The 16,504-nt window shown below is 43.2% G+C and overlaps 1 protein-coding gene across 1 annotated transcript in view; it reads right to left on the reverse strand.

Moving 5' to 3' along the window:
- drp2 (dystrophin related protein 2) overlaps window positions 1-9,151 on the reverse strand; it is a 95,586-nt gene extending 86,435 nt beyond the window's left edge. Inside the window, exon 1 of the mRNA XM_061079187.1 lies at window positions 8,974-9,151. Within this exon, the coding sequence (XP_060935170.1) occupies window positions 8,974-9,151 (178 nt within the window). The remainder of the gene's footprint in view (window positions 1-8,973) is intronic.
- Window positions 9,152-16,504: the final 7,353 nt, after the last annotated feature.

Consider the following 16,504-nt stretch of genomic DNA (forward strand, 5'->3'; position numbering starts at 1 on the left):
ACCTGCACATTATGGCCTCGACTCAAGGTTCGACTCACACGGACTCCTCTGATTATTCCTGAGAGTCCATTTCAAGGAGAGTAAACCCTGTTTGAGACCCACACAACGTCTGCGGTATGTCATCACACGTGGGACAGGATTGCAAATCATTGTCGGAAAAAGAAAAACGCTGAGCCGGCCTTGCAAACGCGATCCTAAACAAACTGTCCTTTCAGTGAAGGGCAGTAGGCAGAGAGCTGGACTGGAGACAACTGACCTGACATTTAAAGCAATTGAAAATACTCTTGCTAGAGGGACTAAACTCTGGAAAGAATTATTTCTCACTATTTGAGAGAAGTTTGGTGCATAAACACGTCGTCCTCCTATAAAAAAAAACCCGGTCATCTGTGCAAGCTGCTTATTACGACCCATAGTTGTGTTTTATTGTTGGGTGACCTCCAGCAGCCGTGTACGAGCCGAGCAGAGGACGGAGTTAGTTGACGAAGTATAAAGAGCCATTAAGTGGTCAACAAAACACAGGACATTCACAGAGGAGACCGCTGTTTATCCCCTTTGCTAAATCAATAGTTTTCATTGTGTGATTCATCTGAGAACATCCGAGAACGTCCTCGAATGTTAACAGCATGTCAGGCCATCGCCGCTGACACTTCATACATATAGTACATACTGTTCAGTCACACCACAATGGAGTCATAGAGAAATGGTATATGGATGACATACACTCGAAGTTGTACACATTGAAAGTATGACGGCAAAGTACAAAACTGCACATTTATTCAAAATGCAACTAATAGAAGTCATGAAACCATAACACAGGAAGATTTCATCAAACCAGAAGAGGTCAGACCTGAGAAATCAAAGACCCAAACCTAGTGATTAAACCATAAGATTACACGCTGATGTAGACAAGGATTAGTTGGTTGTTTGTTCAGTCGTTTAATGGACGTCGGGAGAGAGGAAAGCTTAAAGCGATTACTTTTATACACAGTGGCTCCGAAACGTCTACCAGATGGAACTCATTCGTATTCAGAATCTATAAAAGGCGTGAACGGGTCCGCCATGATTTTGTGTTCGACAACACAATGAAGTGAAGGGATGGGCGACCACTGTCGTTTCCAACACGTTCTCTTACTCACTCTTAGCTGGACTGTATGTGTGCTGTACGCTGCCATGTAATATCTGATGAAAACAATGTAAGATGTTAACAAGGTCTCATTAGTGAGTGAAGTCAACGTGGGTTCACCATTTTACTTTTTTGAACATTTGCATTTCAAAGCGCAAGGAAACTGCTATTACCAATAATAATGGATTCACGGACTCTCACCTCTCTGGGCTTAGTTATCAGATGGTTAGTTGTGTTACACAAACAAGTTTAATGAACAAAGCAGTTCAAGATACTGACAGTTCTTTGTGATTCTCCTCTGTCTCACCTCGTTTATAAATAACCTTACGAATAAAATTAATAATTAGATGTTGCAGAGTAGAAAGTACAACATTTGTTCCTGAAATATAATATAATATAACTGACACAAAAAGGCTATCAGAAGGGTTGTAAACAGGCCAGTTGTACCAATTATTTATCTGACTGATTGTATTAGTAGTTGCTTCCTTTGAGTGATGTTGTTGTGTGAGTAGGTCAGGTTAGGTTAGGTTTCTCTATTTGCACCCGAGAGTAAATTGGCTGTGCAGACAGGGAACAGCAATCCATGGACACAGACCACAATACAACGATTAGTTAAAAATAGGACATCACAACCTTGTCAATTCATCAAAGAATCACTCACAAAAAGACATCAACACAATCAGCAGGCAGCACAGAACATAGTGCAGCCACGGGTCACAACAAGTGCTCTCCCCCCCATGTGCACCCACTGCAAGTGATGTAGGAACTGTGAAAATAATTTGCAGCGGATAATAACAGAGTCTCCTTCCCCAAAAGATTTGCTGGAATTTGGACATGAACCGAGATAATAGACATTATCTTGCAGGGCTGGGATGAAAAGTCAAGAAAAGACTTGTGATTCTGAGTTGGATAAACGACTGATGAAACCAGAAATCTCCATCTTTCTGTCCGTCTGTCCTTCAGTTTCATTCGACAACCTCTCATCCAGCAGACTTCAAACCTGGCAGGTTGACGACGGGATGACTTCGCAGTGGCCGCACAGACCGTTGCTTTGTGAATTTGAAAAATGAGCCCATTACCCCAATAACAACGCTCCGACAAGCACACTGCAAACAGGCATAAAACATAGTTACGGCTACTGTAAATGTCACAGCGGTCCAACCGGCAGCCGTTGAGGTATTTCACCCAAACCCACAAATATCCACCTCGCGTCTTCCCTCAAGGACGAGTCAGAGAATCAAGTCAGTGAGACTCTTCCTCTGGGAACCATGAACGTCTGCACGGCATTTAATGGCGATCCGTCCAGTAGCTGCTGAGATACTGTATTTCAGTGTGGAGCGACATCCACAGGTACATTAAGCACAGTGTGTCCGGTGACAGCCCAGATGACCTGTGCAGCACTAAGGTGCCAGTTCTAATCTATACCTCCCACTGCTCGTTACCACCACGCCGGTGACAGGAGCTCTTTTAAATGCAACCTGACAGTGAGGAACCAATCACTGTTGAAATACATATACACTCGCTGCTCCTCTCTGACTAGTACACTTTGCCCTCTTAGTGCCAGCTCATCCTGAAGTCTTAACACACACGGAGCACATTAGGGTCGACACTGACAAGTCCTCATGAAATAATTATGCTCCGATTCCCGGGCCAAACCTAGACAGAGCTCAAGCAGGACATGGAATCCACCCAGGTACTTTCTTATTTATCCACTCCGGCGTCTTAACAGCGGTGCAAACGGATTCTGTTAGGAGCTCTGTTCTGGAGTTAGATCACGGTTCTCCACGCTGAGGGAGGAGGAATAAAAGGTTTACGACTTTGACTAGTGGCTCTTAGAGTGAAAACATGACAGACACTGCCCGCCTGTAAAGATCGCTTAAACACTAAGCTGTGGCTCACTGCGTCGCCGTGCTTCCTCTCCAGCACCTAACGGATACCGACTGTAAGCAATAGACACATATGCATTCTTCACTTGTCAGATTATGCGGCTGAATCCTGTGCTTTCCCACCTTTTCATGCAAATGTAGGTCCTGTAACTATTGCGCTCTCAAATGATGGATGAAGGACTTTAATCTCACTGGGTCTTTTGTGCGTTTCACTGGGAAGGGAGCCCCAGTGGAAAGCACGTCCTTAATCAAGTGTCTAAGCAGACTCATAAAACATCCTGAGAGAACTCCCTTAGGCACCTTGCTGGGTAAACAATACCATCACTCCGTCAAGATCCCGAATTAAGATATTACCACATGCATGCAATTAACATTTGTATATGGGCCTGGAACAATATTTCATTTTGATTAAATAAATATTGAGTGACACCTCTGTGAGGAATGCTGCGTCCTGTTTTTGTTCCCCCTGCAGTGAGCGGTAACTGGATTAAAAAGAGGGGATTTTCAAAAGCTGAAAACGGAACACGGAAGGTATTTGCGGAGCACAGAAATAGAAAAACAGCCTTCAAAGCAAGTCCTGGCTCCTCTCTGAAAAACCGAGGCAGTGGCCCTGCTTCCGATGTGAGCATTGGCCACAGTGGCACGTCTGGCTTTCATGGGCCAGACGTCAGTGAAGAAGAAGTGAAAAGAGAGCCGGTGCATGGAGACATGTCTCGTTCTTTTTAAAGCGCTGGCCTGTGGGAGACAGGTCTGAGCCATGAAGAAGTGAGGGAGCAACGTGCTGTGACGGTTGGCATGGAGACATTAATGAATGAAACTCTATCTTTTTCAGGAAAGGCCAACATCGTGCTTGGGAGAAAAACAACATGACCTTGATATTGTTTAAGGTTGTGTTTTCAGCCCCGTTCGACTCGTTTGATTCTCAGCAGGATTACGCAAAATCTGAACGAATTTTCATAAAATTTGGTGAAAGGACGGGACATTGGCCAAGAAAGAACCCCTTCAATTTTGGCACAGATGTGGACAAAGAAAGTTCTAGAATTGTCTAGTATCACCTTCTTACATTAACAAGTTTTCCAGGGGAATCGTTCAGAGATATCGATCAGATCAGGAGCATTAAGGGAACTGATTTCATGGCTGTTTGCAATCTGGTGCAGCTTGATTGAATTTAATGGCACTATTGGACCATAGGAGTTCTCTGCTGAGTGCAATTCCAGTCTGTTTGTTGGTTGGTTCACGCAAATCCGACTGAACTCTTCTACAAAACTTAGTGGAAGGATGGGGCATAAGCCAAAAACGGAACCCATTGCATTTTGGCACAGATCTCAGGACAAAGGGCCGATCCAGAAATGTTTTCATTACTTTCTCTAACATTGCAGTTTGGGCATCAGTTTATATATACGTATATCTCCAATCGTTTTAGGACTTTGGCCAAACAAACCTTGGAGATTCAGTTCAGAATTGACAAGGACTGAAGTATGCACTCTACTGACTATCGTTCTAGTTACCTCCTTCAGGATTAAGCAAAGACTACTCAAAAGTATTGTCTTGAAACTTGGTGGAATCGTGGGGTTGGGCCAAGAAAGAATCCATCAACTATTTTCAGTGGATTCCATTAAGACAGTGGAATCCAGGATTTTTTTTTCTCACTTTTATCCAAATTTCTCAACAAACTATATAGAAATTAGCATCAGGCAGGGGTGGACTGGCCATCTGGCATACCGGGCATAGTCCCGGTGGGCCGTTGACCCAATGTGGGCCGGTCTGGTCCGCTATGTTGTTGTTGTTTTTTTTTTCTCTTCTTCCTCTCTAAATTCCCTCCAATTGGGCCGGCCAATTGGCTACAGAGGGCTAGCAGTGTGTTGCCAGCATCGACACATATTATTGGTCTATTGCTTGTCATTGTCAATCAATCATGGGCTGACAGGCTCAGAGAGCCCTGACAGTGCTGTCAATCACAACACAAACCAGGGTGGGGCGGGACCTCATGGCATTGGCGGGGGGAGTCGCGGGACGGGCTGCTGCTGAGACAGAAACTTAAAATGGATAATAAGAGTAAAAAACGCATCGGGAAAAAAAGCTGAAGTCTCTGGAGGTGGAGGCTGCTAAATGTGCCAAACTGACGGACCTATGTGGTGCCGGGTTCACCAGCCCAGCAGCAGCAGGTGCGCCGGGAGACGAGCGAGGAGGACTCGACAGTGATGAGCGAGTGGAGGCAGACATGTGAGCGCGCATTTTCAATTTTCAATACATTCTCCAAACTGGCTCGTTACTTGAGCAGCGGAGGTTGGCGTCGCACGCCTCTACCCACGGCGCACCTCTCTCTCTCTCTCTCTCTCTCACTCGCTGCCCCCTCCCTCCTGAGATGTGCAGGTCCCGGTGGTGTGTTTGCCGTCGGGGGGGGGTTGGTCTATCCCTCTGGTCTATACTTCCTCTAGAATAGGATAAGAGATAGTGTCTTATTTTGTGTGCCTAGATCTGGTTTCCCTTTGCTGAGTTATCATAAGGGGCATTGTGTATCACTCTTGCTACTGATGAGAGGTCCATGTTTAGTGATATTTACAGAATGTTTTAGTGGTTATACTGTGGTTTATTAATGTTCTTGGGCAGACACAAGAGGCACTTGTTTATAGTTAATTCTTTGTTGTCTCTAGATGCACTGGTCCATTACTATTTGAACCTCAGCATCTAGGGTTCAAAATTGGTAAAATTATACATTATATGCATATTGTTGTTGTAATTTTTCAGTCAGTTGAGATAAATCTTGAGGAGAAACATTTTGGGTTGTTTTGTGTCTGTATAGGCCTACTATAAAAAGCACTTTGCATTTTTAATTTTAGTACTTGTACTTTTACTTTTGATACTTAAGTACATTTCAACACCAGATACTTTTGATACTTAAGTACTTTTAATATGAGCTACTTTAAGACTTTTACTCAAGTCATTTTCTGACGGGTGACTTTTACTTTTACCGAAGTCACTTTCAGGTAAGATATCTGTACTTTTACTCAAGTATGGCTTTCAAGTACTTTGTACACCACTGCTCAGAAGCACCCTCTCACCTGACAAATTGGAGGCATTTATTTTGATGGCCACAGAGAAAGACATTCTCATGGCCTTGGACTCTGACTTGGTGATAGACAGACTTGCAGAGAAGAGTGAGCTGCTTAAAAAGCTGCTCCACTGATAAGGTGAGAAATATTTAATATTATCACACATTGTCATTGTTAATCATTTATAATCATTATTGAGCAGATAAGGCCAGTTCATCGGCAGCTGCCAGGGGCTCTCTTCTCTCAACGTCCAGGTTTTCTGCCAGCTATCATGACAAATTTATAGATTCATTTTAAATAAACAATTGAGTGTGAAGTCACTGCACATTTCCTGGTGTTTTTTTGGTACCTGAAAGAGAGTTTTTTTAGTTAAATTGTGCACCTTTTCCACTAGGCCAGAACGTTTGTACATTTAGAAGACATAAGTTACGTCAATTTAATGGCAGATGTGCTCCGCTAATTATGTGGGCCGGTCTGAGCCAAAAAATGCCCGGGCCGTTTTGTTCTCCCAGTCCAGCCCTGGCATCAGGCATATGCAGAGCTAATGTCTATGAACAAGTGAAATTGGAGGCAGTTTGCAGAAAATCTTGGTGTAGATAAATGTATCTGATCTCAACACACAGCCTTGGTGGAGGTGTGGGCTCTCCAAGTATCCCAGTTACTATTATGGAACAAAAGTAAGCAAAAGAGAAAAGGTACATTGTTAACAAAGTAACACAGTGAAGGTTATGGTGTAATGAAAGGATCAAGTGTAAAGCTTCAGCTTGACGCCTGCAGCCAGCAGATATATCGCCTCTCTCAAGAGAGACAACATGGGAGCAAGGGAGTTAGGAGGGACTGCAGGAGAGGAGGCTTTGAAGATCCCATTGCTGCCATGCAGCAAAGTGTTCCCTTCACCATCAACACCCCAGAAAAAGACACCGCCTTCCTCCAGTTATCTGCACCACTTCCTTTTTTCTTCTCCTTCGTTACCTCCTGATCTTTTACTCAGTGCCAAGGAAGATGGAAGACGTTAGGGAGGACGGTTTCCTTCTCTCTCTCAAATTCCTTTTTATTCCCATTAGCCTCGGGTTGACGCAAACTACCTGACACCAGCATAACTGTTTGCTGCACAGAGTGGGGAAAAAAGACACAGAGACAATGAGTGACAGGGAAACGCGTGGTGAAGAGGGACATGGGGGGAGTCGATGAGAGAGGAGAGGGGGGGAAACGACAGAGAAACAGTCGATGAGAGACGAGGAACTGAGCAAAAAGAGCTTAGCAGTAATCAACCAGAGCAAGCCCCACTGGAGGATGCACAGTCTCTGAAGAAACAGATCAACACATCCAGGAAAATGACTCACTTAGACAAAGTCTTTTTTATAAGGATGATAGAGGAGGAGAAGGAGGAGGAGAATGAAAGAGATCTTACGACGATACAAGAAGGAGAGAATGAAAATTAAGCAAAGAAAAACACATGTTTTAGTTTGGTTACAAAAACAATGTTGTAACCTTAGTGCTCTGAGACAGGAAGTCACACCTCTTTCCAGCCAGTCACAGAATTTCTCTGTCTCCGTTTTTCTTGGTTTCGCTTATCTTGCATTTTTCCCAAATTTTTTGTTTAATTTCGAGTCATACTCCGACACACCGGTTTCACAACTCTTCCACATTACACATTACTGTGGTCTCACTTCAACTTGTCAAAGCCTCTGCCATTAAAAAACCATCATCATGCTCAATACCAGGGTCTTGAAACTGGAGTGCTTTAACCATTTGTGTTATTATTCATATCAGCTGAAGTAAAATATCTCCGGTGGAAAGTTTCCCATTCAGCACTGAAAAACAAGGTCATGTGATGCAGATTCCAACATGTCAATTAGCCTTTAGCAAAGGTATTTTTGATGAAATAAGGAAAAGCACAGGTGTGAGAATAAAATCGATGAAGGATTTCCATTTAGCAACCTCAGTTTCAGGGTCATGCAGAGCAGAGCCAACGCTTTCCTTTTACTTTCATGAGCCAAAATGTCCAAATGCTTAAAAACACCTACGAGAGGAAGGTTTTTAGCAAATGCGTTGCAATTCAACCCAATTATATTTTTTATATTTAGTCTCCTTCCCTCTTAAGACGAATCTGACGATTTCATCTCATTGTGTCTTCTTTACACGTCTTTGGATTGAATGTGTTTCTCCGTTTTAAAATGTGTGACTGAGCGATGGAGAGACGTATTTTGCTTTTGGAAGTGACCTTGAAGAGAAGCTGTTTTAACCACATCCCTGTTTGTACCATCAACGCGTATTTGCCCTTCTCTGAGACTTGAGGCTTTTCACTCCACCTCCACCAAGGACGTGCACAGCAGCTGTAAAAACATTCCTGCCTCAGATGTGGTGACTGCACCGTACGAACCTGTTTTCTTCTGAGCTCTCCTTCAGTCTCCCGCTTTCTTTGCCAAATTGTCTGTTTCCCCCCGTTGTGGTGAATCCTGAATGTTTGCAGCAGCTCGTGTAACACTTCCTGGTGTTGTGGTTTTTGTGCCTTTATCCTCATAACACTTGTTTACCTGCGCTGACCAACGTTTGATAAAAGACCCGTTTCTTTTGCAAAAGCTGCCTCTTCCCGGGAGTCTTGCTTTTCCGGGTTCCACTTCATCAAACCTAACAACTCTAAGATCCAGCTCGTCTGAGCAGCTTGGCTATGTTTCTAAACCATCATAAAAATTTCAGATGTTAAAGGAAAGCAAAACAGTTTCACTCTAAAAGCCGCACACTCTCGAGACTGCGCAGGAGCAGACTGCAAGTTAAATACATCTCTCCCCTGGTGGGCGTGTGTGTGTGTGTGTTGGCTGGCTCGCTGGTGAAGATGTTGGCTGTCGCTGGGGTTTCCGGTCACGCTATTCTGCCTGGCACTGTTACAGCGCCCATCACTCAGGCCCACGGTGCACATTATTCATGCCCCCCCGGCGTAGTTCGTCAGAGGCCGTGACCGCAGGTGCTGTGACAGCGCTCTCAATCACAGCCGCCCGCGCCGTCTGCTCCCCCGACCCCACCGTGACACGGGCAAAACCCAACCGTCCAACTGGGCTCAGGAGCCGAATGAGGCCCACGTGAGGCATCCATTCACCAGCTAATCCAAACATTAAGTCACCGGGAGTCCCTGCTCCTTGGCGGCTCTGCGCTCGGGATGAAAGCCGGAGGGTCCGAGGCGTCCGCCACACAAATAACGACCCGTGCCACACATATCAGCTCACGCCTGTCAGCCCACAGCACACTCCTGGGTAACAGATAGCCGGGGGATTTTATTAACTTGTTTGTTCAATTTCACAGAGCCACATAACTCCTGCCGCCACCACACATACGAACACAGGACTCCTCAAAGCAGCAGAGCCTGTGAGGGCGGGGGGGGACGTGTGCGTTTCCACCCGGCCGCTCAGATGTGTCCCGTCATCTTTCAAGGCCACGAGTAAATTCCAGTGCGACGGCGTTCTGCTGACACAGTGGGGAGAGTTCTGCAAAGCTATTTACCTGGTGCAACCGGGGCTGATGGATTAACATGTGACCCCTCGCAGCTGCCCCACCGCCAGCGCTCGCCGTTTAATCAGACGTTAGAGAGAGCTGTCACTCACCATATGTTGGGTTATTCATGACTCTGCCTCTCTGATGATGTGGGTAACGTGAGTTCCATTCCTCCTGTAGTGTGATACCACTCAAATCATTGACTTACTGTATTACCTCACTGGGCGTTGGGGCTGGAGCCGGGTACAAAACGCTGTGACTCGAATTATCCAGTCAGCGGTGGATGATCTGTGTGAACATAATGAGAAATTTGGCTGTGGTGCTAAAGAATGGCTGACACTGATACTGTAGGGGGAAAAAAAGCTATATTCTGTAATTTTGAGGAGAAAAAGGTTTCAGAGCGGTTTTTAGTTTAGTCCGAACCAGAATAACAGGTGTGAAAGGTTATTGTATTCGATGGCAACCATATGTATTTATGTCATAAAAAACAATGTGCCATAGATAAATATAAATAAATAAAGAGATTAAATTCACCAATTGTTATAGCCTCTCCTACCAGTGAGGCTGAAGGTAACATACACACTGAACCTGACCCACATACTATATGTTGTATAGGAACTGAATATTCCACAGTTTTGTCTTGAATGTGTGACACGAATTATCCAGTCAGCGGTGGATAATCTGTGTGAACATAATGAGAAATTTAGCTGTGGTGCTAAAGAATGGCTGACACTGATACTGTAGGGGAAAAAAAATATTATTATAATATAATATTCTGTAATTTTGAAGAGAAAAACTGCAGTTTATTAATTAGTGATGAGGAGATGAATGTCTTTTTTCTAAGTGATACTTGGAGACGGGTAGTTTTCCGGATGTCTCTTAAATGCATTCAGATATCGCTGATTATCTCTTTCCGCTCCTGCCAACCCCTGTGAGTGGGAAACATTTTCTTCTCCTTCCTGTAACATGGTGCAAAGGGGTCCCAGACTGTAAGTGCCTTTTAGAACACCAACAAATCCCTCTCTGTATCACAAGACATGACAAATCATCTGACTAATTTTGGGGGAAGTAGAAGATTCATCCATGTTTTATTGCACCATTTTTTTGCTGGTGCTCGAGCTGACGCGTTACAAAGAGATAAGCATCTAATTTCCTGCAGAAAGTGCTGAAATTAACAGTAAATTTTTGTTCTAGTTTTTAAATTGGCAGAGGTCCATTATTTCCTGGTTGTTTATGTGCTGACAGAGGGATTTTGTGACCATATAAACAGATGAAGGAAACCAATAAAGGAAAAAAACTGAATTCCCAACTCCCACAAATGGAGCTGATGAGAGAGTTTGGAGTAAAAACCTGATGAGGACACATAAGCATCTTCTGCCAGAGTTCATCATCTTATTAAACCTTTCAGTTTATATATTGCTACTGAAGGTTTGCACTGTTTGTTATATCTGTGCACAGCAGTGTGTGTGTGTGGGTTTGCAGGAATTTAAATATGAGCTTTCTCAGGTTTATAGGTTCAGTTTAGAGGCTCCGGTTTACCCACAGGAACGATATGAATGTGAATATGTTTTATGTTGCGCATTAGCGCTGTGATTAAGTGGCAAGCAGCCTTCAGTGTTTCACTGCTGAGAGAGGCTTTGGACTTCAGGCCTCGTGGAAAAGAGAAAAGGAAAATCAGACAAAGTTTCAGTGCAGTTTCACACCTTCTCCGTTTGGTCTGGACCTTCAAATCTTTCACTTTAGTCCGAAACCAGAATACCAGGTGTGAAAGGTCCTTGTAGGTGATGACAACCAGGTGTATTTATGTCATAAAAAAAACCCAATGTAATATATATAAAGAGATTAAATTCACCAATTGTTGTAGCTTCTTCTACCAGTGAGGCTGCGGTTAACATACACACTGAACCTGACCCACATAATATATGTTGTAAAGGAACTGAATATTCCACAGTGTTGCCTTAAATGTGTTCACATGTTTGGCCAGTTGAGCTGATTCTGGTTCAACACAAAGTTGTAGCCGTGATGGTAGAAAACACCTCCAATATGAAAGCTACAAATTAAATAAAATTAATTCCAAAAGCTACAAATCCGTCACCATTTCAGTCAGTCAACTCGCGTTCAAACATTTATTGCAGAAGTAGAACAGGTTTAGTGTTTGGCATCTAGGCTCCAACTTAATCACTCCCTCATATGATTACACAGGAATGATGGGAGTGATGAGCAAATACTTGTAACCCCCCCGTCGGAGCCTACAGGTGGATGCTGGGGGGGTGGAGGGGCTGAAGCAACTGGCAGCAATACTTCAGCAGCAGTGCGAGCAAATGGGATGATGGGAAATTTCTCTCTGCTCGCAGGCGTCGCTCCATTAATTCAATATTCAATCAAGTGTGAAATATGGTCACAATCTTTTTCAGAAAATAGTGATGTCCCGGTGAAACTGATCGTTGGCCTTGTGAATATAAAATATGACAAAATAAAAAGGATTTGGAGGAAATTTTTAATAATTAGTGTGGAAATTCTAACCCTAACCCACAAACATAGTTTGTGAGGTCACAGTGACGACCTTTAACCACCAAATTCTAAATCAGTTTATTCTTGAGTCCAGATGACTGTTTATCTAAATTCCCTCCAGACAAGTTCCGTAGTACAACACTGTCCTAATTGCATCAGAGGATGTGGTAACACGTTTTGTTACCACACTCCCCTTTGTACCAAAGTCATCAACAATAGTTTTAGTTCCTGCAGGAATTTTTTGCATAATCTTTCAAAGCTTCAGCTGCTGGAGTTAAAGCAGGAAAAAGCCGAGCTGAATTCACTAGTAATTTTCCATGAAAACAGGGCTTTGTTTTCATCAGTTTCCTGTGAACTTATCTTCTTTTTCCCCTTTTACCTCAGACAGTTTAACACTTACCTTTGTACCATTTAAGGTTATTCACTCAACTCCAACTTGGAAAAATGAGGGTGTTTTAAAAACTGTTGACCTGAAGCGTAAACAGAGGAGCTACGCCTCTGGAATGAAAAACCTCACTGTTGAACTCAGCACCTCATTGAAATGCCCTTCTGCAGCAGAGGTTAGGCAGTAATCAATGTGTTGTCTTCCGCAGGGCGCTCGTCTGCGTCTGCCTCCACCACTGTAAGCAGGGATTAACTTCTTTCTAATGACGGGGAAATTCACTGCTGGTATTAGGACCAAAAGAAAACCCAATGTCCCTCACCCTGACAATTACAGGGCTCCGGGATTAGCCCTGACGGTGTGATAATGACTATGCACATGTACAACCAGGCGGAGCAACACCCACCATCATATAACCTGACAGCTGCAGAGGTTAAACAACTGCACGGGTCTTCTTATAGGAGCACATGTATGAAACACAGAAACACACACATACATAAAATTACTGATTCCTCTGAGCTCCGGTTTCATGGCCCCACTAATGGCTAGTGACAGTATGGAGACAGAAAATCACAGCCACATAAATAATACATGAATTAACGCTGGGCACAGAAGAGAAATCTAATAATTTGTATTCACTTTCTGTGCATGACTCTAATCTTTGTTTATTTGGGGAAATATCGGTTAAGTCAACAAGTCAAGTAAACAACAAAATTCACCATTTGTGACCTCGCTTTTGATTAAGACATAAAACCATTTTCTGAACCCACAAATATGTTTTTTCCTGATGTGACAATGCCACGGCAAAGATTCGGTCGGGTTCAGGTGTGAACCAGCAGTGACGTGAGTTTTACAGAAATATGACTTGTGTTCAAATGACTTGTTTAGCAATGGTAAGGGACCTTTTTCTCCTTAGTAATACTGATAATAACCAGTAGGCTATTTATAGAGGGATGTACTCAACCCAGTTAAGTTAACTCTGGTGGGAACACACCCTCTACATGGCTCTGGCAAAGGTAATGTTAGCCTACTGTTAGCGAGTAGAAGTTGTCAACACAACAACAAAATGCTAAAAAGCAGAGGACAGCTGTGTTTGCAGAGTTTGGAGCAGAGAGAATATTTTTTATTAAGCACTGAAACTGTTATGTAGTGTTTATTTATTGTAGCTGGGTTGGGTTTTATTCATTAAGCGATTTTTTTAGGTGAATTTGCGAAGAATTTTGCAATTTTACTTTAACTGTTTCCAGTCAATAAGCAGAATTTCAACGTACAATTTCCCGTCGCAATAAAAAAGCAATTTTTATCGCGGACTGTCAATTCAGATTCTGGCTTCAGGTTTTAAAGTAACGATAACCAACCAGACTGCTCGACAGCTTTGTGTGTAGATCATTAACTGATTACAATTAAATAACGAGCACAGCAACTAATGTACACGATTACCAGTCACTTCGCAACATTTGCTTAACTTCACACACACGCAAACGTCCAAAATATATAGTTTGAAGAAGCTTTTTCAGAAGAGACATGAAGGAACTGTTCCTGCTCCGACTGCTTTAAAACACTTATGTTATTACTTCCCCCCCCCTGTTTGCTACTCCCACACAATAATGGTTCTTATGCATAAATGATAATCACATTTCCTAACTGTGGCCCTTGGTGACATCCCTGTGACATCTACTGTGCTTATGTATAAATTATGTCCACATCTATTTAAGTGTTACTCATCAAGCCACAGTATGGCCTCCTCATGTTCTGCATCTCTGCATAAATCTTTCTATCACTTTACAGAGCGCTAAACATGCACATGCATTTAATATTTGTGTGTAATTTCATCATACCTACATCGAGGGGTCTCTTGCACAGTAACATAATCCATTTTTCAAATCCAATCATAACGGTTGTACTTCAAGTAAGGCCGAGGTAATAGTATTGCAATTTCAGAGTTAACTGACAAAGCACCATGTGATTCTCAGGGACGTCCATTAAGCACCAGCCAGATGAGTTTTAATCTCATCCACCTTCATGGAGATTTGTGTAAACACTGCATTTATACGACGACAAAGATACCTACCTTCCCCTCGGGCCTTAGCTGAAAAGAAATCTGCTAAACCAGCGAGATAGCCCGAGCACATAATATCAGCGTTTGCGGTCTACTGAGGTGAAAGTGTGAACTCGGAGCTAATTGGCTCCGATATGGCATAAAAACAAACCTTTAATCTGACTCATGCTCATCTAATCACACTGGCTGTAATAACAATATCAGAAATCTAATGAACGGTGGGCAGGGGGGGGGGGGTGAGGCATCCTCGGACAGAGATGAAATGTTATTTGGATGGAGGCTGGTGAGGAGAGAGGGAGAAACGTCGTGAGGAACTGGAGCAAGCATCTTTCTCCAACCAAGGAGACGTCAGGTCCTGTTAATCTTATCTGAACGGCTGCCTGCTGACGTGGACTTAATTTTACACGAGTGCCGCTCTGACTTGTGTGAGCATGCACCAGACAGACTGTACACACACATGCATATACATTTATAGCACATGCAGTGTTAAACGCCGTAACCTTTCACAGGAAAACACAACCAAAGATAGAATGACACTCAGTCGAGCTCATATCTCTGCAAACTCTGCCCTTATGAAACCACATTCAACCAGAATTTAATTATTCTCTGAGAAATCCAAGGAAAAGCTGAAAATATGATGTTAAAGAAAGAAGAAAATAAATTCCTTCAGCACCACAATTTAATGGGTTCTTCCCTGACTCGTAAAGCTTCCTTCCACCATTCGTCTTGTTAATCCGTCCAAGAGTTTTTATGTAATACTGCTAACAAATAAACAAAAAGGGGTGAAAACAACCTCCATGGCATCTGTAGAAAAACAAAAAAGGCAATAAAGAAATAGAAAAAAAAGATGTTCATAAATTACAAAATTAAACCACAAATACAAAACAAAAGAAACACAAATAAAAAAATATAATAAATGGTAGAGACAACAGCTTTTCGTTACGACATTAGAAAAATCTATAAAAAAAAACAAAACACATTATCTGAAGCACTTGGTTTTCTGTGATGTTGTTGTGCTTTTCACCTCGGGGCCACATCTGCAGGAAAACATATGCAAAACCCGCTCCTCACACACCAATGACCCCACAGCTCATCACTCAACCCGTGGAAACACAACATAAATTCTCATTTCCTCAAATGGGATCATTGAGATGCAGCAAACATCAACAACACATCTTTACCTCCCACATATTCCCACACCGCCATAAATACTAACTACCATCCATTTACCCATTTACACTTCAGTAAAACACACAACTGCACACACACACACACACACACACACACACACACACATCAGAAGAAGAACAAAATGGTAAAGCTGACTCCGTCGAGAAGCTACATCTCTGTTCCTTCGCCACCCGCGTTCCCTGAGCACCACCCATCATTCTCAGAGGTGACAGGCAAAAAGAGTGAGGGAGCCATACATGCTAAGTGAAATGGGAAATAAAGGAGGTGAGGAGGAGTGGGAGATGTGACAATGAAAAGAGGGAGAGGATGATAGGAGAGGCTCATCCTCAGGCCCTGCTACACACCAGGAGCCCGTCCTCTGGAGGACAATACACGTGCACAGAAGCATCGAGCATGTTGCAGGCGCACAGAGCACGGGACACCAAGGGAGGCAGGGAGAACCCAACAAATGAAAGAGGGACAAACACGACTCAAATGAAGGAAAAGTTGAAACTGGGGTTTAGGAGTATAGAATTAGAGGTGGTGAAAATACAAGGTTCTGCATCGGTGACTTCCTAAATGTATGTACCCTAGTTTCCCAGAGATAAGGGTCCAGTCACACACACGTTTTAATGCCGAACCTTCATTAAAATCCAATCAGTGAGAACGAGGAGGCAACTAAGACTTTTGCTTCCTGTGGTTAAACAAACCCTAACATGGCTCTGCATGGAGTTCAACTTTGGGGACCTCTGACACGCAATATCCGCTGTGCATGTAGATATGTGTGACCGGGCTGGGAGAGCCGTTTAGGGAAAGTTTCAGCAGACCAGA

This window comes from Limanda limanda, chromosome 10 (genome assembly GCF_963576545.1).
Source record: "Limanda limanda chromosome 10, fLimLim1.1, whole genome shotgun sequence".
Taxonomy (NCBI): Eukaryota; Metazoa; Chordata; class Actinopteri; order Pleuronectiformes; family Pleuronectidae; genus Limanda; species Limanda limanda.